Source organism: Brassica napus, chromosome C5 (genome assembly GCF_020379485.1).
Source record: "Brassica napus cultivar Da-Ae chromosome C5, Da-Ae, whole genome shotgun sequence".
NCBI classification, from domain to species: Eukaryota; Viridiplantae; Streptophyta; class Magnoliopsida; order Brassicales; family Brassicaceae; genus Brassica; species Brassica napus.
In genome coordinates, this window is record NC_063448.1 from 10282315 (window position 1) to 10308312 (window position 25998).

General features: G+C 32.2%; 2 protein-coding genes and 2 pseudogenes across 6 annotated transcripts; 1 reads left to right on the top strand and 3 right to left on the bottom strand.

Annotated features, from left to right (window-relative positions):
- Positions 1-79: 79 nt before the first annotated feature.
- LOC106351442 lies at positions 80-2529 on the top strand (annotated as a pseudogene).
- A 36-nt stretch (positions 2530-2565) lies between these two features.
- LOC106362779 (E3 ubiquitin-protein ligase RNF181-like) lies at positions 2566-3802 on the bottom strand. The gene has a single exon (XM_013802626.3). It carries the CDS (start codon positions 3361-3363, stop codon positions 2692-2694), a length of 672 nt encoding a protein of 223 aa, XP_013658080.2. The 5' UTR covers positions 3364-3802; the 3' UTR covers positions 2566-2691.
- A 5557-nt stretch (positions 3803-9359) lies between these two features.
- On the bottom strand, positions 9360-15678 carry LOC106419021 (NAP1-related protein 2). 5 transcript variants are annotated; one of them, XM_022699993.2, is made up of 11 exons: positions 15384-15678; positions 11301-11489; positions 10927-11049; positions 10785-10835; positions 10610-10681; positions 10375-10488; positions 10233-10294; positions 10075-10138; positions 9927-9986; positions 9783-9842; positions 9360-9602 (listed from the first exon to the last, which is right to left on the bottom strand). In XM_022699993.2, the coding sequence occupies exons 2-11, from the start codon at positions 11415-11417 to the stop codon at positions 9543-9545; spliced, it is 783 nt and encodes a 260-aa protein (XP_022555714.2). In that variant the 5' UTR covers positions 11418-11489; positions 15384-15678; the 3' UTR covers positions 9360-9542. The 5 variants fall into 5 exon arrangements, with proteins under 5 accessions (XP_022555714.2, XP_048614203.1, XP_048614204.1 ...); XM_048758246.1 differs by lacking the exon at positions 15384-15678 and having other exon boundaries at positions 10637-10681; positions 11301-11649; XM_048758247.1 differs by lacking the exon at positions 15384-15678 and having other exon boundaries at positions 9927-9983; positions 10637-10681; positions 11301-11635.
- Positions 15679-16126: 448 nt separating this feature from the next.
- Positions 16127-19815, bottom strand: LOC125587538 (annotated as a pseudogene).
- Between the last annotated feature and the right edge of the window lie 6183 nt (positions 19816-25998).

A 25998-nucleotide genomic window follows, 5' to 3' on the forward strand; every position in this document is an offset into this window, starting at 1 on the left:
GCAAATATCAGTCGAAAAAACAGAGTTTAACGCTTTTTTTTTCTCTTTGATAGTCGCTCTGAAAAAAGAAACTGAATCGATGAACTTGATTTGTTCTAGGGTGACTTATTTATAACACAAGGACTAGTTTTTATCTAACGTTTTTAGTCGGTTACTTAATAGTATTTGTTTAGTATAACCTAGTAATACGATTTATGATTTCCTTTTTCTTTTCAAGACGATTTATAATTTCCTTTTTCTTACAGACGACAGAATAACAATTTCCTTTTTTTTACTATGTTCTTTCCTTTTTTTGCAACTACTATGTTCTTGCAATCATAAAAACAAAAACAAATTGAAATATAAATGACATAATGATTAAACGAGAAAGGACAAATAGGAATGAAATAATAAAAACAAAAACAAATTGAAATATAGATGACATAATGCACTGAGAGGTTATTTCTAAGTTTGCTCAATTAACTCCACAAGAAAGGACAAAAAGGTAAGGTAAGCCTTATTATGTAAAAGTATAGATTACTCTCAAGTCTCAACCCTATCATCTAATTTGTGCTATTGAACTAAAATAAAGTGTTGTGTTTTTTTTGACATAACAGGAAGCTGGAGAGCCTTGAAGTAAAGAATAAACCTCACCTGATTACTTCCTTTCTCATCAACGTTTTTGTTTTGTTTGACATACGTATCTGAGCTTATTTGTTTTTGCTCCATTGCAGGCATTAAAGAAGACTTCTAAGAAGCTTGATCATGATGTAAACATACATGAGTTTTTAGGAGCAAGGTACTTGCTATGACTTCATATAACTACTAACCATACTTTTGTGTTTAATAAGCCTCTGAGATGGTGTCTTCTCTTTATGTTGCAGGAATCAAACTATCAAGGTATGTATCAACCATCATGGTTTCTTGAATTTTGTTAGATACTTTTAAAGCTCTCTGAGTCAGATTGCTAAAGTTTTTGTTACCTTTACCCCCACGACAGGGTCGAAGTAACCACTTAGCCATGTTCCAAGCTCAGCTTATGGAGTTTCATAGGAAGCTAAGGCCTAAGGTGTGAAAATATTATACTTTCTTTAGTTTTTCAACTATCTTGAAATCTAGTTTCAGTCATATTTCAGTCTTCTTCTTCTTATGGTGGCTGTTTTCAGTTGTTGGACAAACATCAATAGAATAGAAAACACTGAGCACCTCTTTTTATTGGAAAATCATTGAGGAAATCTATAGAAAAAGTCTAGTTTCACAAGGTGTGTGAAGTTTATTCTCCGTTCAACTCAATCATATGAGCATCAGTTACAAAAAAAACGGGTTTCTTCACTTTGCAGGAACATTATGGAAAGAACCAACTTTTCCCAATATAATGTATAACCACACAGGTTAAAACCATTTTGTTCTCCATCTCTCACTAACTTTTTTGGGTATCCAACTTAAAACCAATTGGCGGTAAGTGTACGTAAGTGGATTGGCTCAAGTCCTTTATATATTACTTATGTCCCAGTCAAATCCTCAATGTGAGAACTTTATATTCTCACACACTATCTGTCTTCATGAGAACTATTTCTTAACATGACCAAAGCCTTAAAACTGCAGTTTCAAAGCGGGATACAGTTGCCCTTGGTGATGGGAGGTAATAATACTATGCAAGAAGCTCACTCCATGACTTGGCTTCCTGATAACAGTAACCAGCAAACAATATTACCTGGCGAATCCAGTTTTCTTCCTAATAGGTAAGAGTTCAAGTCACAATATATAGTTACTATTCATTTCCAAAAATGCTCTCTCAAGTCATGCTCTACTGAATTGAAAACAGAGAGATGGATGGTTCGCTTCTCGTTTACTCAAACTGCTTCTTTGAGTCTGTAAAACAAGAAGATCAGAAATGCAACAAACCTTTGAGCAGTTGAACAACAAGGAGATGGTTGTTTGGGTTTCGAATAAATTGGGGAAGAATATTCGTATCCTACACCATTTGGTACTACTCTTGGAATGGAAGAAGATCATGAGAAGAAGATAAAAACTGAAATGGATTTGAACAACTTGCAACAACAACAAGATCCTTCATCAATGTTTGATCCAACAGCTAGTAGTAGTAGTAGTTGCTTTCAAATCCCTCATGATCAACCATGTTTGCCACTGATCATCATCATCAAAATTGGGTTTCAGAATCAATGTTTGGGTCAAACTTCTTACAACCAGGTTTGCGTTTTTCACACCTTCCATTGAAACTATCTAGATATATGATCCACTAAACTGAACATGTCTATGTATCCTTGGTGATTGCAGGAACCAAACTAACTCAAGAGAGGGCCCAAGTATGTAATCTATTCTATAGATGATGATTGGACTTACATCTTAAGAAGGACTAGTTTGAATGTATATATATAGAGTGTGTACCTGTATAATGTGTTAGTATGTATGAGAGCTTGTATCATGTACTCAGGGGAGTTTTAGGCATTTTGCATGTAAAAGATGTTGTCTAGGAACCTTATATTTTGTATAAATGATAATTAATATAATCAATATATATTGTTCCTATGTTGATGTTGGCCAGGTGTTTGAGACAACAAAAGATGGTATGTTGATACTACATAAAAACATACTCTGAAGTAACAAAACAACAATATCGGATTTAAATGATATTTAAACAATGATTTATTACAATAAGCAACCGGAGTTCAACCCAACAATCTTGACATGCTATAGCTCATCATCTTGACAAGGCAACTCGAGACGACACAATGGACAAACATGACTGGTCTCAAACCACTTTACGATACACTCTTCGTCAAACTCATGTCCACATGATAAAGTCACAACCATTCCTCCATTGCTAAACTCTTGCAAACAAATCCTGCACTCTTCCAAGCTAACCATCTTCTTGTTCTTCTTCTTTTCCTTTTTAATCTTCTTGTTGTATACTTTCCTGGGTAGCGACTTGACCACGAGCTTGCTAGCTGGTCCAAACCGGATATTGCTAGTATCATCAAACGAGACTTGAGCAGCTTCTTGAATCTCAGAGTCATCATCATCATCGAGATAATCAGGAACAAGATCCAACCGAACATTCAAAGCACAGCCAGGAGAGTACTCGATACTTGCAGGGCACGTTACCTCATCAACATAAACAATTAGCTCCAATATCGCATTATTGATAACATCTTCGGTGATTCCGGCTTCCAACAAGAAGTAGTTCAAGTCTTCTTTGCTTTTACACTCTTCGTTCTCATCATCTATGAAGTCTTTGGCAAGGGACAGAGTCGTGAATGTCGAGTTATCATCTTGGCCAAAGATCTTTGCCGTGACTCTGATTGTGCCCGCATCGTCTGATTCAGGGTAGTTATCGATTTCGTGGGAGAGTTTGTGTTTCATGACTACTTACAGAAGCAATATCAGTAGGCGAAACAGAGTTTAAAGTTTTTTGTTGTTGCTGATTTGCTCTAGCCTATAGGGTTACTTATATTTATAACACAAGGGCCAGACTGTTTATCCAATGCTTAGGTAGGAGGGCAAACAGTGGAATCACCCGGGCCCACCTAAAATCAAGCAAATTTAGTACTATAAAGGACCCAGATTTTTTTTCTTCTTTTTTATGACAACAAGGGTCTAACTTTTCTTTTTCCACTTTCAATCTCATATTTACACAATATTTAAAAGACATAATAGTCTGTGTTTTTTATATTTACAAAATACAAATAAATTAATAATTTTAGATAAGTTTTATATACTTTTAATAATATTATGATGATAAAATTAAAATTAATTAATTATAGAGACCTAAAAATTGTATTCGCCCAAGAATCTTTTATATTGTTAAGCCGGCCCTATGTTTATCAGATCTTTTTAGTCGGTGACAGAACTGTATTTTTTCAGTATAACCTACAAATTTCATTTCTTTTTAAGACGAGTAAACATTTCTCATTTTTTGAACAGATAAGAGATTAACAATTTCTTTTTTCACTTTCTTTATCTTTGTGTTTTGTAGTAGATATGAAATCATAAAGAAACACATTGAAATTAAAGACATTTATTTATCTTCTATCTTATTAAAACAAAAGCACAAATCAAAATTTACCGGTTTAAAATGTTTTATTGCGGTTTTTACATTTTTCAATCATCTTAACTAGTTATTAAACATATTTACCATAATAATTTTGGCAGATATTTATTAATTCTCTTTTATGTATTTATTACAGTTTTGCCACTAACATATTAACTATTCATAGATTTCATCATTAATTATTTTTATCATTTAAAAACACACATAAAATTTACCTAGTTCGTTATTCTAACTAATTAATATTTCGACTACTCACTAAAATTTAAATATTTAAATCAAACGGTTTATAATTCGCTATTCGAACGATTAATTTATATTTAAACAAACTATTCATTTTAGAAGGCAATCTAATATGTTTATTGAATATTCCTAAAATATAGATAACCAGTACACCACATAATCTCATATGTATATTCTGTAATTATTCATAGTATTTTTACTTACTTATCCATAATTTGTAATAAATTTTAAGCTTTAAATATTTTATCTTATTAAAACAGAAATACAAAAAAAATTTTACCAATTTTAAGTTGTTTTATTACATTTTTCAATCATCTTAACTACTTCACTTTAGGCTTTACCATAGTAATTTGACATATATTTATGAGCTCTCTTTTTATATATTTTATTCTAGGTTTTGTCATTAACATATTAAGCTATTAACTACTCATAGATTTCATCATTAATTATTTTTTTTCGTTTAAAACAAGCATAAAAATTACATAAACCGATATTCTAACTAATTAATAATTGATTTACTCACTAGTTTTTTATTATTTCAATCAAATGGTTTATAATTCGCTATTCTAACTAATTTATTTATTTTTGGACAAACTATACATTTTAGAAAGCAATCTAATGTGTTTATAGAATATTCCTAAAATATAGATAACCATTTCACCACATAATCTCAAATGTATTTTCTGTAATTATTCATACTACATATATTTACTTATTCATATATTCTGTATCACTTTTTAATTATTTTTAAGCTTTAAATATATATTATTAAAATAGAAGTACAAAACTTACATATTTAAAATATTTTATTACAGGTTTTACATCTTCTTCACCCATCCTAATTACTTCATTATTTGTCTTTCACTTAATAATTCTGCATATATTTATTAATTCATTTTTATGTATTTTATTACATCTTTTGCCATTTACACATTAATTACTCATAGATTTAGTCATTACTCCCTCTGTTTTTATTTAGTTGATGTTTTAGAGGATTGCACACAAATTAAGCAAAGTATTTATCATTGTTTTAATATACAATTGCTCTCAATCATAACTATTAATGCAAGGGTAGATAAATTCAAAAGTCACTATATTTTGCATAAAAGTTTGGATACATCAAATAATTTGACCAAAACAAATCATCCATTTTTAGAATGAAATCTAATATGTTTATAGAATATTCCTAAAATATAGATAACCAATTTACCACATAATCTCAAATGTATATTCTATAATTATTCATAATACATATACTTACTTATCCATATATTTTGTGTCTTGCTTTTAATAAATTTTAAGTTTTAAATATTCATTATTAATAAAGAAACATAAATAATTAAAACATTATTATAATTTGTGAAAACCATATATAACAAAACTTTTGCGGGGTTTTCCCTCGAATTTATTAAACTAATGGATTAATCTACTTTATTTTCATAAATATGAAATTATATTTATTTAAACTGTAAAATATAAATAGCTAAGTAAAATACTATATAAATAAATATAAATTATTCTGTCAAAATATTATTTTATGTATATTTTCATATAAAAATAGTCCAATTCGGATGCAATACAATAAATATATGATAAAAATATGGGTGATGCACTTGACGGTTCAAAACACAAACAAAATTATTTAATATAAACTACAAAATTATTGTATTTAAAAATATCATATTAAACAATTATTTAATATAAATTAATTTTTAAAAATGTATATCACCATTATACAAAGCAAATATTTACTTCTAAAAAATTCAAAGATATTCACACGAATGAAACTCTAGTCATGATTAAGCGAGAACATGTAACTTAATTAAGGTACTAGAGCTGATCGTGCGGGTGTTTTTTTTTAATATTTTTTTCGTGATGTAGTTATATGTTTTTACACCCTTATATCTTCTATACATGTAATTATATGTCATATTGACAACTAATGAGTGTATGTTTTTTAAAAGAGTAAATTTATATGTAACATAATTAACCTATTAGTCATGATTGTTTAAAAAAATTAACACGTGCAATTGATAACACAAATTTGAAAATAGGAAAAAACATAATATTACAATTGTTTTGATTTATTCAGCAAAATTTGTGGGCAAACTTTGTAAACAATTCTAAACCAAACTTAAATATAGAAGTTGGGCCATATATCGGCTTAAATGACCCAAGTCACCCAAACTCTTTGTTTTGTGACTGGCAAGTTATGACCGTTTGTATTTTGAAAAAAAAAATTGGATAGGGAAGTAAAAAAAAAACAATCTATCAATCTTTCTCTGTGAAAAAAGGAGCGATTACAATGGAGAAACTTTGTTTCAAAGCTCGAAATTAGTTGTTCTTTAATGGTATATCTGATTCCATGGCGCAAGATTGTATTTGATGTTTCATTTATGGATGAATGTATTGAATGTCACATCTTCGAAATATATCTGAATTTTCTTTTTAGAATGTTTTTTAATGTGTCTTTTACAATGTTTTAAAGGAAATTGTGTGTGATTCCAGATCCAAACATGTTGAAGATGAGTGGTTGATTTGCGGGGTCAGAAAAGAGAACCGACAAAAATGTATTTTCTTTTTCTTCTGATAAAACCAGAGTTTGAGATCTGCGGTGAGAATTCTGATGTCTATCAAATGAAATACGCAAGCTTAGCTTTGAATTAAATACTCTCAAAATTTATGGTATCTAAAATAAAACTTTCTTATGGTGATTTTGGATTTTTCATGTGTTTAGCTGGATAAAAACACCAACATAGAGTAAAAAAATAATTCGGACAGAAGATCTGAACTCCACCAATATCTATAGCTTGACCTATTATGTCTGTCATAGATAAAAACACTCACATTAGTTACAATTTGAAGTTTACAAAATATAAACATAATCTATAGCAATAGCATATCAAAATAACATACCAATTAGAAACTAAGTGTCAGGACTTCCTTTGAAGATCTCTTAGTAACTTGTTAAGACAAAAAGCTGTTATCACATGGTGGTCTGAGTCTGTAAAAACAGTCTCGTTTGTGATAGTCATTTTATAGTTAAGTTTTGTTCGTTTGTATTTGCCACCGGTATTAGATATCTTCATGTTCTCCATAACAAGCCATTTTCAAGGAAGAAGGTTTCGTTGAACACGCTTAATGTGAGTTCTCTTGCACGTACACTGAATTTTACCACCCTAAAAACAGCAAATGATTGTATCAGAAACGAATAGATAAAAAAATACAGAAAATTGTCAGATTATAGAACTAACTGTTTCATCAACTAAAACCATTTCTAAGATTTCATCAGCGTAAGATGGGTTTGTATCCATGAGTGACTCAGTTTCACTTGAACACGTTACGCACTCTTATATGGTTTTAGATCTTTGAGCAAATGAAAACTTTTGTTAGTAGACATGTTTTTTGAGAGGTGCGAAGGAAGTGAATCTGTAAAAAATGAGTACATGTTGGGTAGAATATATAGTGGAGATACAAAATCCTAGAGTAGAGGAAATATCTTAATCATATTTCCTAGGCATTTCCCGTCGAAATAAATTTGTAGTTTTGTTTATTATGTGTTATGGTCAGTGGCGGATCTAGAAAACTTTTTAATTGGGGGCACAATATTATAAATGTAGTATACAATTTAAATATATAAATTAATATTAAATTTTAAATATAATAATATATACTAGTCAGATAATAACCAATTTTTTATTTTGAAGTATATTATATTTTTGTGAATCATCTCTTTTATCCATAAGAAAATATTTAGATTGTTTAAAAAATCTAATACACACTAGTATAGAAGTTAAATAAGATTAAGAAATAGTTCTAAAGAAAAGTGAAAGGAACAAAAAAATATTTTATAAGATGCATAGACAAAACAGATTTCGTATAAAATATGTTTCTAATACTATAGCCATATAGCGAACCTACAAAATATAAAATGGTAAAAAAAATAAAGGTTATATTAATATATATAAACAAAAAATGAAAGAACAAAAAGATCAAGTATATTATATTTTTGTGAATCATCTCTTTTAAATATAATAATATATACTAGTCAGATAATAACCAATTTTTTTATTTTGAAGTATATTATATTTTTGTGAATCATCTCTTTTATCCATAAGAAAATATTTAGATTGTTTAAAAAATCTAATACACACTAGTATAGAAGTTAAATAAGATTAAGAAATAGTTCTAAAGAAAAGTGAAAGGAACAAAAAAATATTTTATAAGATGCATAGACAAAACAGATTTCGTATAAAATATGTTTCTAATACTATAGCCATATAGCGAACCTACAAAATATAAAAGGGTAAAAAAAATAAAGGTTATATTAATATATATAAACAAAAAATGAAAGAACAAAAAGATCAAGTATAGAGAATCGAACCCTTTACGTCATGTCTACCCAGGGCACAATGAATACCACTAACCTAGTTGACCACACAAATTAGTAATGCACACAAATTTTATATAATCAGTCGGGGGCAATAGGAAAGACTAAGATTTGGTAGTTGTTAGTTCGAATTTTGCGTTGAATCATATATTTGAATTGACTTTACTGTTATGAATATAAATAGGAAAGTCTAAGATTTTGTGCTTGCTCCGAAATTGTAAGAGTAAAAATGATAGAATGTACGCAAATAAAAAAATCAACCGAAATTGTAAGAGTAAAAATGATAGAATGTACGCAAATAAAAAAATCAATTCGAATTCTACGTAGATGATTTAAACCAATGAAATAGGAAAGTCTAAGATATTCTAACTTTTTGTGCTTAAATTTCGTATCATACAACCATGTGTTTAATTATACTTTCTGAAAGATGGAAGATCATAATTAGAGTTGCCCAGAGGAAAGAATTTTAGCTTCCAAGTCAAAGTTAGGTCTCGTTAATAACACACAAGAAGCAAGACATATATCAATAAAAAATTATAAAAATGTCAAAAAGAACTCATGATCGATTCATTTCTCTTTAGCATCGACACTGAGTGAAGATAAGATTACGTTATACGCAAGAGAAAGCTTTTTATACCAGAACAGTAGAAGATAAGATTATGTACGACTCACAAACCATTCTAAGTACGGACACTGCAACAAATTCTGGAAAGAGTTTTCATACAAACAAAAGATACTACTAGCTTGTCTTGTCTTTTGTTGTCACGAGACATTTTGCGTAAATTAAAAGAACTATTCAAACACACAAACTTGACACATTACATGTAAGCAAATGTGGTTTATGGGGAAGGAACCATCTCATCATTCCTCACCATCTTTGTCATCTTCGTCATCATCTTCACCAGAATCACCTTCTTTCCCCTACAGTATTCGTTTGCAAAAAAAAAAAACTTATCAGGTAAACAACTTACAAGAATAGATTCAGACATTACAGTATAAACATGTTCTGTCTATCTGAACTTTCATCGCATCATATCATAAATGCAGTGAACTTTCAGAAGAAAACTAAACCAAGCAAAGGAAATTATATGAGATTTTTACCTCCTCATCTTCATCATCGTCATCATCGTCATCTTCATCAAAATCCTCTTCATCAGCCTCCTACAAAGTTGCATATAAGGATTAACCAAAATCTTATGCTCTAAACAAAGTTAAGATTACAGAATGAAAAGGTGAATTGCTTACATTGTTGAAGTAGGTGAGAGGGTTGGGCCATAAATCTTCCTTGATGACATCCGCAACCTGCTACAACACGAACCTCAGAGTTCAAGATTGGGCAAGACATGATGTTACTCTTACAAACAAACAAGCCATTGTAATATAAGATGATTACCTCGTCATTAATCTCTACATCAAGGTCCTCCTTGTGTTGCGCATCGCTAAACCAGGTAAAGAAACTGAAAAAGATACTCAAGATAGAGTCATCAGGTAATTTGCTAATCTGAAAGGTCATGGTGCCAATTAACGAGGAGATGAATGAACCAACCATACCTCTCTTCAGGTAGTGCACGTTTGTTTCCGTTCTTCTCGTGATTCACTCCATTTGGTAAGCCCTTTATAATTGAGAAACATAGTTAGCAACAATATCAAAGAGTGACAGACGATTCCAGAAACAAACTTATGCCTAAATTACCTTGCCCTCTTTCCATTTGATAGGTGTGGCTGTGATTTTCGTTGTCCCTTCTTCGAGGAAGGTAAAAGTCTTGGTGAGTTTCTCATCCTCAAAGTAGGGGTTGGGATTGAAGTGCTGTAGTTCACAATTAAACCACAATCAGTATACTAAGAAATTAAAAGCTTATGATTGGCTTTCTTATATCAATCAGAGATATGAAAATGATACAACTGGCATAATAACTAAGATAACTTGCAAAGGCGATGGAGTATCCAGATTTCACATCTTTCGCATCCTCAACATCCAGAGAGCTAAGATATTTGAAAATCTGTCAAAACAGAAAAAAAAAATCATTCACGAGGTTACTGTGATGCAAATGAATGACATAAATGTAAATGTGACGCAAGGGATGCTTAAGGAAAGCCACAAACCTTTTGGTCTTCTTCAGTCAAAAGCTCACCTAAAGCAGGGTGGCTCAAGAACTGCAAATGAAAGGAGATTCCTCAACTCTAATTAGACAAAAAACATGTTTTTAATCTCTGAAATGAAAACAGAACAGAGAATCATGCTTACAGCAGTGAGCCAGAAGTCAGGGATGGCTTTGATGATCTCGTTACGCTTGTCATAAACAGGCTTCCTTATCACGTTGTACTTCTGCTCCACTTCCAACACTTCATCGCTAGCCTTTTCGTTTATCTACCAACACAAACCGAGATTAAACCAAACTGTTGAGTCTCATTTATTGCGGTGCAAAAAAACTAATATCTAAAACAGTTTGCTTGATGTGAAAACGACCACATCTCATCTTAAAGACGCAACAACATACATAAAGACACAGACTTTTCGCATAATTCGAACCATAGCAATCAAACACATAACAATTCTCAATACCAAAGATATCAGGACATTAAAAAAAAAAAAGATAAAAACTTCTTATCTTCAATTACCTTCTCGAGGTCGTCTTGGATCTCCTGAAGCGTCTCGATCGAGAGGACAAGCTCTCCATCGATTTGCTCCACGTTTTCCTCTTCAATTTTCGCCTTCTTGCTCTTGTCCGCCACCATTCTCACTTCTCTTGACGAAACCCTAATCGCAGAGGAATCGACACCTCCTTCCTTCTCTGCCTGCCTCTCGTCCTGTGCGATGAGCAGCCGCTTAAACCCTAGAGCTCTCGATGTATATGTTTGGTGAAGTGTGAAGTTGGGCCAAGTTGATTTAGGATTTTAAGGGGTTTTTGTTGACCAATTAGATCACGCCATGATAGGTACTTAAGGGTAACATTGTCATTGTTTCTTATTATGTTTATGCCTTGATTTTTTTTTGTTTTTAATAAAGTGAAATCCTCCCTACAAATATTAATAAACTAAATAACAATTTTTAAAAAAAAAGAATTATGAAAGAAAATTTTGACAACAATTATTTTTGACATCACTTTTTAATTCAATAACAACTATTAAAAAAAGTCATGTGTTGATAACAAAATAATGTAATTGGTGACCAATATGAAATTAGGTAATAAGTCAAGGGCACAAAAGTATTATGATGATTTTTTTGATAACTAAGTTAGTAGTCTAATTTACCCACCATACCTAATTATATTAATAACTTATCACAAGATAATACCAATCATTAACCTGCACTTGTAAAGTATATTGCATGAACTTGTTGATATTTAATATAATTGGCTCATAACGGGCTTTGTAAGGAGTCTTATGGGCTAATGAAATAATGTACTTCATACAATAAATATGGGCCAATAGATGGCAGCTAAATATTGTACTCTGGAGGATCAACATCATAGAGAGAAAGGTATCACATTATTCATATTCAGCGTTCGATTTACCGCAATGGTTCGACTCTCTAGTTTCCTATTATGTGAATGTATATCGGAAAAACTTTATAATAGGTATGCTGTACTTTTTTCTTATTAAATATTGAATATGGAATTGTGTAAGGTGGTCACAAAGTTATTAATAATATTGTTGAAAACATTCTTCATAGCTGGTGGTACCAGAATTCTAATTTTAATATATAGAAAATATTAACATAGGCATGCTTTCGGTTTCGACAGATTTATAAACAAACTAGATTTTAACTTGCACGTTCGTGCAGATATTTTTTCATTTCATATATGTATTTGATATTATTACATTTTTTTAAAATATATAATTTTCATTTTAGTATTATATATTGTGTAACTTTATAATATTATTGTTTACATTTCTTATTTGGAGTTATTAATATATAGTGCTTTGTTAAATATATTTTACTTTGTTATTAATTTTTATTACTTACTAATATATTTTTAAGTTAGGTACAATAAAATAAAATATGAAATAATCAAATAGATAATCTCTTTCAAAATATGTTTAAGATAGTTTATATTTACATGTTGTGTTTTTAAAAATATACTTTACCAGATGTTATTTTGGTATTTTGCGGGATTTATAAGTATAAATTTTTTTTTGTTTAAATAATATATCCCTTTTATTTTAGTAAATTTTATACGTAGTAGCATCTATCATATTATTTTAGCAAATTTTATTGATATATGATATTTTTTGGATGTTATGAGATTAAGTTTTCTTTTCATTTTTAATTAAGATTTAAAAATATTAGATTGCTTTAATTTTTGCAACATGTATAGTTTTTTTTCGTGGTGCATTTCAATAAGATATTTTTTATTATCTATGATTTTATCTTTTGAAAAATTTGAAATATTTTCATTTTGAGTTTGAATATTTATTTTCAAAATTTTATATTTTGTCAAGAAAACTTTGAAAAATACACTACTTGGATGATTACATGAATTATGAATTTGTTTTTGCTACTACATTAATACATTATTTTATTATTTATTTTTTAATTTTGGTATATTTTCTAAATTTTTCTCAACATATTTTTTATAAATAAAATAAAAAATAATTAATCATTAAAATTGGATTTGTCATTAATATTTTAAATGAATTACTAAAATTTCATAGTTTTCTAATAACATATTTTTAAAATATTATATAAACTAAGGTTATTATATACTATTATTGTATATAATGTTTTTAAAAAATATATTGTTGAGAATTTCAAAATAAATAAAAGATAATATATAGTTGTAGATATAAATGTTTAACCTATGTTAATAAATTTATTTTTGTATAAAAATATTATATAGTTTACAAATTTTAACCCATTTAAAGATAAGTGATAATTTATTTAAATGAAACAATTTAAAAAGTAAAATTTGTTAATTTGCCTACTTAATATGATTTTGTCATATTTAATTCATATAGTACTCTAATACAGAATATAATTATATCATTTATAAAAATTAGTATATAATCTCTTTTTTCTTGTTTTATAATAAAACTTTAGTTAACATTGATTTATAATAATATAATTACTAATTACGAAATTAATTAATATGTTATTTTATAAAATATTTAAATAAGATTTTGTTAGATTCTTTCTCAACCGATTTTGTTATAATTAAAAGAAATTAAATTTATAGTTGGTTTATTATTAATGTAAATAATCAAATATGTCATATTAACTAATTATTTAATTGGTCTTACTATGACTTGTTAATGGTAGATAAATATATGATTCTAAATTAATAGATTAGATTATATTTATTTCGTTAGAGTCTGTCTAACCAATAAATTATGACTTTTGTTATATTTTGAGTTTAAATCTGGATATACAAATAATATTATTATATAAGAAATGGTGTAACTTCGCGTTAATTATTATATAGAACAAAATAGTTTCGAATACTATATAAAAGGTTCAATTATGATATTTTAAAAATGTTACTAGATTTTGATCCGCGCTTAGAAAGCGCGGGTTTGTTTGTTTTTTATTTATTAATCGAAAACTGATTTACAAATTACCATTATTTTTCATTTCGAACCATAACAATTGAGTTTTTAGGTTTTTATCATTTGTTTTTTTTCTCTTCAAAATATGGTATTTGTTCGAAATATGGTAGCTGTTCTATAATAATGTTTGAGTTTTAAAATTTGTTTTCATATCTTACCTAGATTCATGTTTGAACCTATAGACCCGATACATTGTATATAATCCTGTTCGGATTTAATGAAAAATTTGTTAATTAAAAATCCGATATAACCCGGTAAAAACCTAAAAACTCACTATTAACCCGCGATCTGATACTATTGATCCGATAACAAAATATCTTATAGTACTTTTTAAAAAAATTGATTAAATTACTCATATATTTATTAATATTACATAAATTAGTGATTCCTTAGAATTTGATAAAATTTTATCATGTTATCTAAATAAAAAATGATAATATAAAATAACTTATTGATATGACAATATTAGTTTATTTTCGTTATTAATAACCTATTATAAGTTTGTGTTTGTATTTTAGATTTAAAATTTTATTTTAAGATAGTTTTTAAAATATTCTTGAACACTCGTAATTGCTATATTAATATTATGTATAAAATGACATTATACACTAAAAATGATATTCAAATATGTATATGATATATGGTGTAGGATATACGATTTTGGTTTGTATTGAAAATATGTATAATATTCAAATGATCTATTTTGAATATTGATACGTATATTTAAGAAAATAATATTTTCATGTTTCTTAATTCATTTATTGTTCATAATATATTTATACTTATATTAAATTTAAAATTAATATATCTTTTAAATATATATATAGGCCTATTATTTATAGATTCATTTAGGTGTATCTGTAGATCCAAAACCAAAAGAATTAAATACCATTAATGAATTTTATTAATTCTTTGTAAAAATAAGGGTATTTTTGAAAAAACTGCAATTTTCATTAAGGATATAATTTGAGAATGATCCTCTTTTAATGGTATTGATGGTAACCATCGCAAGAATATGTTCATTAATATCATAAAACTTACGAGTAATAACATTTGTATATAAATCCAAAAGAAAGTATTGAATTGGTTTTTACAAAAAAAAAAGTATTGAATTGGTCCCAGTTTGAGAACATCACCAAACAACAACGATTTTACCTTTCGATTGTTGATGCATGTGGTTTCCGGGAGCGACAGCGACAGAGACAGAGACAGCTCTTTGCTGATTCGCCTTTCGATTCACTAAACGCCATCTTCGATTCGTTTTCGACGCATGCGATTTTCGGGAACAAGACAGAGAGAGAGGGAGAGACAGCCTCTTCGAAGAGGCTTTCGATTTACCAAACCCCCTTTTCGATTCGCCTTTTGCTTCAACAAACACCCTCTTCGATTCGTCTCCGACGCAGGCCAATTTCGGGAACCAGAGAGAGAGAGAGAGCACCGAAAGAGAATGGACAGAATTTTTTCCCTTCTGATTTGTGCACGCGCCAATACCCACAAGCCACGTGTCTTTAAGGCACATATCTTCTCAACCCAAAATAAGATACATTCCTTGTTTAATTAAATCATCATTTAACTTAAGATAATGATGCTCTGACCCCTTCATATTTACTAGTGCTAACTACTAACCAACCATATGTAACCAGTTGCGTGGCTACAAATATATATCCAATGATAATGCCAATTTTGTATAATCTCATAGAGACTAATTAATGCTTTTTGTTGCCTCGACGTCAAGTCTCAATGAGTCTTGAGACTTTCTCATTAGTTCTATCCACATGCATAACTTGTGGGTCAAGTCTCAAGACTCACGAGAGAGATATTTAATCAAGATTTTTTTATTATATAAGTCGTTCCAATCAATGCGTATAGCATATATAGACGTGATATAGTGAAACATGTGGTGTGAAATGATAACAATTATATATTAATGTCATCTCTTAAGCATACAGATATGGTGTAATAGAAGAAACATATATAGTCAAATCATTACAAAAATATATGGCAAAACTATCAAAATCATTAACATACATACGAACAAATACTACAAAAACATTTGAAAAATAGTTATACAAAAACACACAAACGTTGTTTCTTAAAGAAAGCTCAAATCTTGAATCCTAATCTCAGTTTTAAACTTCTTCTTCTGCGACATCTCATGATGATCAACCTTTGATGTTTCCTTTAAAATTTTAGTACTATCTAAAACCGAGACAGCTTTGTGACTCTTACAACCAGACAACAACCCACCCGACCGTACCTTTTCAGCAATCATCGGTTTGGCTTTAACCACCGAACCACTTCTCGTGCCCCTCTTCATCATATCAAAATCCGAAATCACCGATTGATCTGCCATACTTCCTGTTACCACACTCCATCCAATGCTAGCCTCACTCGGCTCATAGACACTGCTCGTTATGTTCTCAATCTCAAACAAATCAGAACTCGCTTCGCTTGCTGTCTCCTCCTCTAGCGTCTTGCTGCTCATTGAAGAGTTATTACCATTGTTATTCTTGGTAGAGATATGGTTTGGTATCGCGTCCCATGAATGCATAGAGAGCTTTCTCTCGAGGTTCATGGCGATATCCGACCTTTTGGCTCGGGATAATCTGCTTTTCTGGCTTCTAAACGGGGTCTTGGTTTGTTGATATGCTTTCTTGGGTCGTAAGCAACATAATCCCGATCATTATTTCCACCTTTACTAGAGTTTTTCCTCTCGGTATTGACGGTTTTAACCCCGTAGCATCGAAACCCACCAAAAGAGACGCTTGTCTCGTTGGTTTTACGTTGTATATTATCATATATTGTTGTTAAACCTCATGAGAAAGGTTTCACTGTTGTAACTTGACTCGGATCTTACACTAGGAGTTCCTTGTCGGCTTGTTCTTGATCTAGTTGACGTATTTTTCGTCATTTGAGGATGAAGATCATCCTGTATGTTTTCCTTCTCCTTTTGGTTAGTGATATCCTTACATGATCTAGCTTCATGCTGAAGTACTTTTCTGCGCCGAAAACTCCGATGTCGGAGTCAACATCAGAAGCAGTAGATTTGATCGTGGGTTTGTTTGAGATTTTTGAAGAAGAGTGCTCTTGGATAGAGGAGAGGACAAGTTCTGGTTTATAAGTTGAGATTTGGCGAAAATGGGTACTCTTCTTTTCAGCATCCATCTCCATTTTGTGTGTATATGTTGTTTAGCTAGTGACTAGTTTACGAAGTGGTAAAATACAAAAGATCAAACAGAAAGGATTTAAAGGAAAATGACAAGAAGAAAAAAATTATGGAAATGATGGGAGACTTTGCAGAGGAGAAAGCTGAGTGATGGATGTGAATATGTGAATCGTGAGGAAGCATTTTCACTATTATATATAGAGAGAGAGAAAATATAGGTGGAGGAAATGGTTCCAAGTCATAGTTAGAGTCATACAAATTGCAAACCAAAATTAATTATGGCCTTTTCAAGATATGACATCTAAATTAAGTGTTTTTTTCTTTCATAAAGTGGGAAGTAGTACATTAGAACGTTATAACTAAAAAGCATATATAAGGATAAATTATATGAGAAATTGAACAAATCTAGAAATGAGAGATTGCCTTTTTGGTAGACTGGTTATTCAAAGTCAATTCTATGATGCCAATTAATTACACGTGAATAATAGGACATTTCCCCCAAATGTTTCGATAAAAGCCAAATGAGCATTATGAGTTATACCTTTGAACTTTCGAGTTTGTACAGTTTCGTCATCCTTAACAATAAGGAGGAATGATTCGAATTATCACAATCACCGAATAGTTCTCTTCTTTATACCGAAATTATATATATTCTTCCATGAAAATAAGATGTGGTCAATATGATAACGAGTCGCGAGTGGATAAGAGCGTTCCACCAACAATATCTGATAACATATTAGCTTATATACATAACTCCATTCACCCTAAACCCAAATAAAAATCTGAATAAAAAGCTAAGTAACACCAATTCGTCTAAATATCATATACTCGTCAGTTTCACCTGAAATAGGGAAGAGATAGGGGTGAGTAACAGGGAGTCACTCATTGAGATACGGGATACTAAACCCGAAGTCCATGGATCCGGACAGAGCACTCCAAATAAATATAATTTAATCCTAACACGTCGTAAACACTGTACCTAAAGTACCCATAGATCAAACAATAGTCCTAGCAAGGTGTACACTCGCTGCCCACTAACAGGCCAAAAACACCACCGAATACGTGATCGGTCACATACACACCGAATATGTGCTCGGTAACACACGCCCGTAGACGATTTGTGGACACCTCTGGGTTACGGCTCAACCGGTCGACTATAGCTGGCTGTAACTTCCATTCAATCCGGCATACAACAACACGTCTCTCTACGTCTCGGTATCTGTCTCAAACAATCTCATAAATCTTAATAAAACAACTATTTTTATTCACCAATTCTAAATGAAACAATCAAAATTGAACCATCTAGATTCTTATATCCGGTTTAAGCAAAAAACCTAAAAACTCAAGCAATGACAGACTCGATTTCACGCAGACGGAACATATTAAAAATAAATTATACTTATTCGAGGTCCTAAGCCGTATAAGAGAAGTTTGAGAAAAGACCCTCCACTTAGCCAAGATCGGAGATTGATCGGGTAATGCTCGGGAACTGAAATGCTTCGTCAAACATCTAAGCTTTAGAGAGAGTGACTTAGCAACAAGTTAACCATAAGATCCATGATTGGTTCCTACACATGCCATGATAAAGCGTACGTTAATTATGTTTCTTGTATCACTAAACAACTAATGATACAAGTAATCTTCTCGGGACATTTACAGCTTCACATATCTAACGACTCACAGACCTTGGTAGTACGGATCCATGATGGGCGGTAATGAGATGGCGGCTCCGGCTTTGCTCGTTTCCTACTCACGTTCACGTATAAGCAAAGAACCATAAAACAGTAAGACTAGCCCGTGTCTCAAACGTGATGGGGTGGCTCCATGGTCACGAGCATAGGAAGTGACATCACGACGGTGCTCCTATGACGACAACAATGAAGAACTGTGGTGTTGTGATCGTAGCGGCGAAGATCACGGCATAGCTCTCCTGTGGTCTGTGATGACTCATGGCGTTGAGCGGTAGTGGTTGTCGATGATTGGCGGTGGTTTACGCTTCTTCTCTGAACCAAGACAGCACACGTGGAGGGGAAGGTGATATAGTGGAGGAGATGAAGGTGGGAAGAGGTGGTGCTGAAACTCATTATCTTCCATGATCTAAAAGGAAATGGAGGCTGAGCTTTAAGGAACCAATTATTTATGTACACACGGTTAGGGTTAAAGGAAATATCGATGGCTTGGTTTCTTTTCCTTTTTTTTAACAAATGGTTTGGTTGAGTCCAAATTAATTAAAGAGAAAATCAAACCAACTGGTTAAGAAAACCGGGTCGTTACAGGTACGTAGAAGTGGAACAAAGAGAAAGAGAAGCGGACCAAATAAATAGATCGTGTTATGAACCAGATTGTGGATGGCTTATAACCAAGAGATTATGATTTATAATTTTTCCATTTATCAATGACGGTGTAATCTCCTATATAAGGAACCTCTATGTTATGAATAAAGATAAACTTTTCCATTACTTTTATAACACGTTATCAGCACGAAACTCTAAATCCCTAAGCTAATGCCCAAATCGAAAAACTCTAAAACTCTAACCCTAGCCGGCGATCCGACGAACCTGAAACCCCGATCGCGTCTCTTGTTCCCGCATTTGTTCCAGCTCGCGTCCCCGATCAGCTTCAGCCTAAGGCGTTCCTGATCCTAGCTCAGACGTTCGCGATCCGAGAGTAGCTCTAGCACGCGACCTCTTCCTTGTTCGCGACAGCATCAGACAGCTCACGTCCGACGATCAAGGCGTTCCCGATCAAGCAACAAAGGACGTCCGCAACCCGATAGAAGCGACTCGATCCATTCCAGCTCGCGTCCCGTTCGTGTCCAGCTCGCGGCTCAACTCCTTTGGTGGTCCGATTCAACAATCATCTAAGGTTAAAAGGTAATTCAAAACCTAAGAACCCATAAACGAACATGGATTGATTGATAAAGAATGAAACCATAAAACCCTAATCTTTATGAATCAAAATCATAGGGTAATAGATCAAAAATCATAATTGAGTAAATCGAAGCTCTAAAAGTTCGATACCCCAAACCCTAAATCATGTTCCTATACATGATTAAAACCCCAAATCGGTTTTTACAAGTTAAAATCCGATAAACCCTAACCCTATATCTATAAACCCTAAATAATATAAGTATCAGAATTAATTATACTATAATTATCAAATCACATATTAAAACCATAATCGAATATTTTGAAATCAAAACTGTTTTCGGTTTTGATCATTGAGGTTTTAAATCTAATTGAATCTGATTCTATGTTGCTAGAATTGTTTGACCGTTAAATTGATAGATTTATTTTTCTCATCCTGCTTGGTTAATTTTTCATCTGATTTAAAATTGTTTAAACCGACCAGCCTGTTAAAACATTTATTGAATCCGATAGGTTGCTAGCTTGCTTTACTTATATAATCTGATAGGTTGATAGATTGATTGAGGTTTACTTGTTTAAAATCCGAATGATCTGATTGCATGATTCTTGAGGTTTAATATCATCTGCTAGGATTGATATTTTTGTAATCTGATCTGTTTTAAATAAAAACCCTAAATAATTCGTATGATAGGTTATATTGATCTGATTTGGATGTCTTTGAGAATTGAGAATCCGTATGCTAGGTTGATAGATTCATGATAAAATCTAATGTCTTGAGGTTTAAGATTGTATGCTAAGTTCGATTAAATTGATTGATCTGATTATACGTTTTTGAGGTTTGATAAATTCGGATACTAGATAAATTATTTACACATGGTTTATGCTAAATACCAATCAGCAGCCTTGAAACTGATTCATTGAAATTCATGCTTGAAATCTATATTCTAGATTTCAAGATAATGCTTTCAAGAGATCTGCAGCATAACGCAAGGAGTACCGTCAAGCATGGATCTCATAGGGCGGCTCAGGTGATGCAGTCAGGCGTGAATCCTCATACGGCAGGTAGAATTGTCGGCTATAGAATCGTTTGTAATATTTCTCATAGTTGTAATAGCATAATTATCCAGCGTTAAAAAAAAAATCTATATTCTAGTATTGCTAAAATCAGTCTTGAAACTGATTCATTGAAATTCATGCTTGAAATATATATTCTAGTATTGCTAAAATCAGCTTTGAAACTGATTGAGTGATTAATAAATCTTTTTACTAGTCTTGCTAAAATCCATTGATTGTTAAACCGTAATTGCATGATTAATTGAATCTGTTTTTGCTAGTCTTGATAAACCATAATATTATGAGCACATAGAAATAGTATTGCTGAGACTTGCTAGAAATTGATTGATTGATTAAATGGCTTTAAAATTGATAGTCTCATTGTCCTCACAAGATTGAAATCCGAATTGATTGTTTTTAAGAGTAAGACCGCATGAAAATTATACATAAATATTGAGTGATATATGATTTGAGATGTCGAAAATCAACCTGGATTTTGCTGCCCTAAATCTCTCTGGAGATAATTATTTACGGTAGGCATTGGATACAAGGATTATCCTAAAGTCAAAAAGACTTGGTGAATATATCATAGAAGGCAATAATGCCAATGAGAAAGATTGATACATGGCAATATTAATTATTAGCCATCATCTTATTAAGAGTCTCAAAGATCAGTATCTGACTATAGAGAATCCTCTAGACCTTTGGACAGAGTTAAAAATTGAGATATGATCACCAAAGAACAGTGTTATTACCAAAGGCCCTATTTGATTGGAGGAATCCCAGAATCCAAGACTATAAGTCCGTGGATGAGTCTATTGCTAGCTGGGCAAAATAATGGATTACTGATGAGAAACAGTGAATTGAGACCTCCTGGATTAACTCTATTACCTGATACCAATAAGGCCGCAGAAAAAAAAAAGGTAACCACATCAAGAAAGATAGACCACACGGTCATGGATGTGGAGGGTGGAAAAGACGTGGCCATGGCCACTATAACACATTTGGCCGTGGGAATCACTATGGCAGAGGCCGTGGGTATCAACCCAATTTGAGCCATGGTCAAGGCAGTGGCCGTGGTATATCATTTAAACCACAAAGCTCGACCAAATCAGTGTGCCATAGATGTGGAATGGGGAACCATTGGGCTAAGATATGAAGGACTCCCAAACATTTTTGTGACTTCTATCAAAGAGAGTCTAAAAGGGAAGAATCATAAAACCCACTTGGTCTATAAAGATGGTGAAAATAATTTCGAACATGATCAAGATGATCTTATGGGATATGAGACTTATGATTGCCTAAAAGAATCAAGTTGATAATCTGATTTCAACATCAAACTTGTGTGATTGCTTTGCTTGTATGCTTTCTCTGATTTTTATCTCCTTGAATTTATTTATATTACATTGTCTGCTTAGATTAAATGAATGAATGATTTTTCTATATGAGTACACTGAAAAACGCCAATATAAGTAGTAAAACAGGTATTGCCAGTCTAAAAGAAGACTATGGCTAGGCTAATATATTATTGCCTAAGGGTATGCATCTAGAAATTAGTGATGCCTTATATTCCCCCAGCTCTAAGAGCAAGAGCAGCCTATTGAGTTTTAAAGATATAAGAATGAATGGTTTCCATATTGAAACAATGGGCGAAGGAAACAAAGAGTTCCTTCAGATATATGTATAAAATCGCCCAAGACTAGAGCTGGGAATTTGGGTCATTACCCGCGGGTCCCGCCCCGTTTGACCCGCCGCGGGGCGGGTGCGGGTCGATCGATTTACAAATTTCAGCATGCGGGTGCGGGTGCGGGTTGAATCGATTTTTAGCGGGGCGGGTGCGGATCAACCAAATTTGAGTCGCGGGTATCCGCCGACCCGCAAAATAAAAAAATATTATTTTTTAAAAAAATTTTTTAAAATAAATAAAAATAAAAATAAAAATATGTAAAAAATATATAAATTAATGAAAATTATATAATTTAAATTATAAATGTATAATTTTTATTATAAAAAGTAATTAATTGATAAAAAAAATTATTTATTAAATTTAATATTATATGCGGGCCCCGCGGGTTACCCCCAATCTTAGCGGGGCGGGTGCGGGTTTACGATTTTTCTTTCGCGGGTTATGCGGGTCGGAATTTTGAGTTTAAAAAATAGAATCGATCCGCGGGTTGGCGGGTCATGCGGGGCGGGTTGACCCGCGAACCCAGCCCTACCCAAGACCATAATAAGACCTAAAGACTACACATGCATTCTCTAATGACCTAGACTATGCATAGATCAATATGATAGAGGCTAAAAGCCTACGAAAATATACATTTTATGGCACGACCGGATTGGCAATCCTGGTCCAAACATGATACGAAAATTGATATTCAAAAGGCACACATTAAAAGATAAGAAGAGTTATCCCAAAGAATCTCACGTGTGTAGCATGTACACAAGGGAAACTCATTACGCCATCACCAGTAAAACGGCTACGAACCTTTTTTCATAAATAAAGACTATATGTCTAGATAATACTGGTGAATACATCTCCCAAGCGTTTAAATGATTATGGTATGTCCATGGGGGTAAGTGTGGACAATTCTGTGATACATGTCCATACCAAGAACGGCTTGGCCGAAATCTTTTAAAACGCAAATAGCTGATTGATAGACCATAACTTATGAGGTCAAAACTCTCATTCACAGCTTGGGCCACACGAAATTTACATGCACCTAAGTTAATACGCATCAGGCCATTTAGTGAGCATAGATATCCCCTATCACAATTATTAACGGGTCAAGAGCCAGACATACCCCATCATAAGACATTTGGATGTGCTGTCTATGTACTAATTGATCCACCACAGAGAACTAAGATGGGACCTCAAAAGGAGGATGGGGATATATGTTGGATATGATTCTCCCACAATAATAAAGTACTTTGAGCCAACTATGAGTGATTATATTTGAGGCCAAGTACACAGATTATTTTAAGACCAAAAGGAGAAAAAAAATAATAAAGCTGGTAAAAGAATGGTAAAAAAAATAGAATGAAATCAACCATCAATTTCTTGGCAAGATCCTCAGACTAAAGAATGTGAAATAGACGTCCAAATATTATACATTTACAAAGCTAGCTAATCAAATGCCAGACACATTTGTTGACCCGAAAAAGAATGACTAAGTCATATATAAACCAGCTTGTAAAGCACCAACAAATTTGATGTCCAAGAAGAGACACATTCAAGTTGCTGTAGAGTCTAGACAACGTATGAAACGTGGTAGACCAATAGGTTCCAAAAGATAAGAATCCTCGGAAACAAAAGAAAGGTGCAGAGAATGATAATCAAAATCCAAATCCGAGGTTACTAAGGAAACCATCCCATACATGGAGATAAGGCAGCCCGGCTCTAAGGTACAGGTACCAAACAATGTAGCTTGGGACGCCAAGCTGCAAAGTATTAAAGGTCCTAATAATAATGAATCTCAATCTATTATATTATGCCTGGAACATAATGGAACCAATAAGGAATGTCGACATAAGATGATTTATTTGCATACAAGGTAGCACTTGAATTTATGAATATAAGCGAGGATCATGAATCTACGTCAATATAAGAGTACGCACTCGTAGAACAGATTGGATTGAATGGAAACATGGGGTTAAATAGTTTAAGGAAGAAAGACGTATTTGGCCATATGATTAAGACATCATATGATGTTAAAACCAGTGGATATAAATGGGTCTTGTGAGGAATAGAAATCGTGAGATATAAAGCTGATCTTGCACAAGGATTCTCACAAAGACCAGTAATAGATTATGTGGAGACATACTCCCATGTGGTGGATGCAACTACTTTTAGATTTCTCATAAGTCTGGCTATATAAGAGAGAAAATTAGACTTGCAGCAAGTTGATGTAGTGACTGCATATTTATATGGTCCACTGGATAATGAAAGTACTAGAGGGTATTGAGCTGAAAGTACAGCAAGTTCTCCAGAACAGTATTGATAATCATCAAAGTATGTGATCTGAATATCCTAGGAACCTCTGGATACAATTTTCCAAACAGTTGAATATCTCAAGAAAGAGTTTGAGATGAAAGATCTTCGAAAACAAAGTTTTGTTTGGGATTACAGCTTGTGTACATTAACAATGAAATCCTTGTGCATCAAATAGTATATACAGAAAAGGGTACTCAAGAGATTTAATATGGATCAGTCTCACCCATTATCTAGTACATGGGCGTGAGATCACTTGTTTTGGACACTAATCCATTCAGTCCAAAGGTGGACGATAAAGAATTTCATTTAGTCCTAAGATGGACGACGAAGAAATCTTGTTTTAGATACTGATCTGTTTGGTCCATAAGAAGAACGATGAAGAAGCCTTTGATTTTTGGTTTATTTTATACTAACCAGTCCAAAGAGAGGTTATTTGGTTTTGTTGATTTGTTTTCAGACAGGTTATGTTTTACACATGGTGATACACACATATCACAGCAACATCATCCAAGATTTCGTGTGTGTATTTGAGGTCGATGACTCAATATGTTCGATCAGATTGTGGCATGACCGATGGTAAAGAAGAACCAACTATCATGTTCGAGGACGAAGCATATTCTGCCCAAGATCTGCATCACCCACATATTGAAGAAAATTGGAGAGGTCCAAGGGAGCTTGAGTAATGTCCAA

Excerpts from the sequence above, each read along its gene's own strand:
- LOC106362779 (XM_013802626.3), bottom strand. The coding sequence starts at position 3,363 with ATGAAACACAAACTCTCCCACGAAATCGATAACTACCCTGAATCAGAC.
- LOC106419021 (XM_022699993.2), bottom strand. The coding sequence starts at position 11,417 with ATGGTGGCGGACAAGAGCAAGAAGGCGAAAATTGAAGAGGAAAACGTG. Across the intron at positions 10,682-10,784 it reads TGACTGAAGAAGACCAAAAG|ATTTTCAAATATCTTAGCTC; the intron begins GTTTGTGGCTTT and ends CTGTTTTGACAG. Across the intron at positions 10,295-10,374 it reads TCAAATGGAAAGAGGGCAAG|GGCTTACCAAATGGAGTGAA; the intron begins GTAATTTAGGCA and ends TCAATTATAAAG.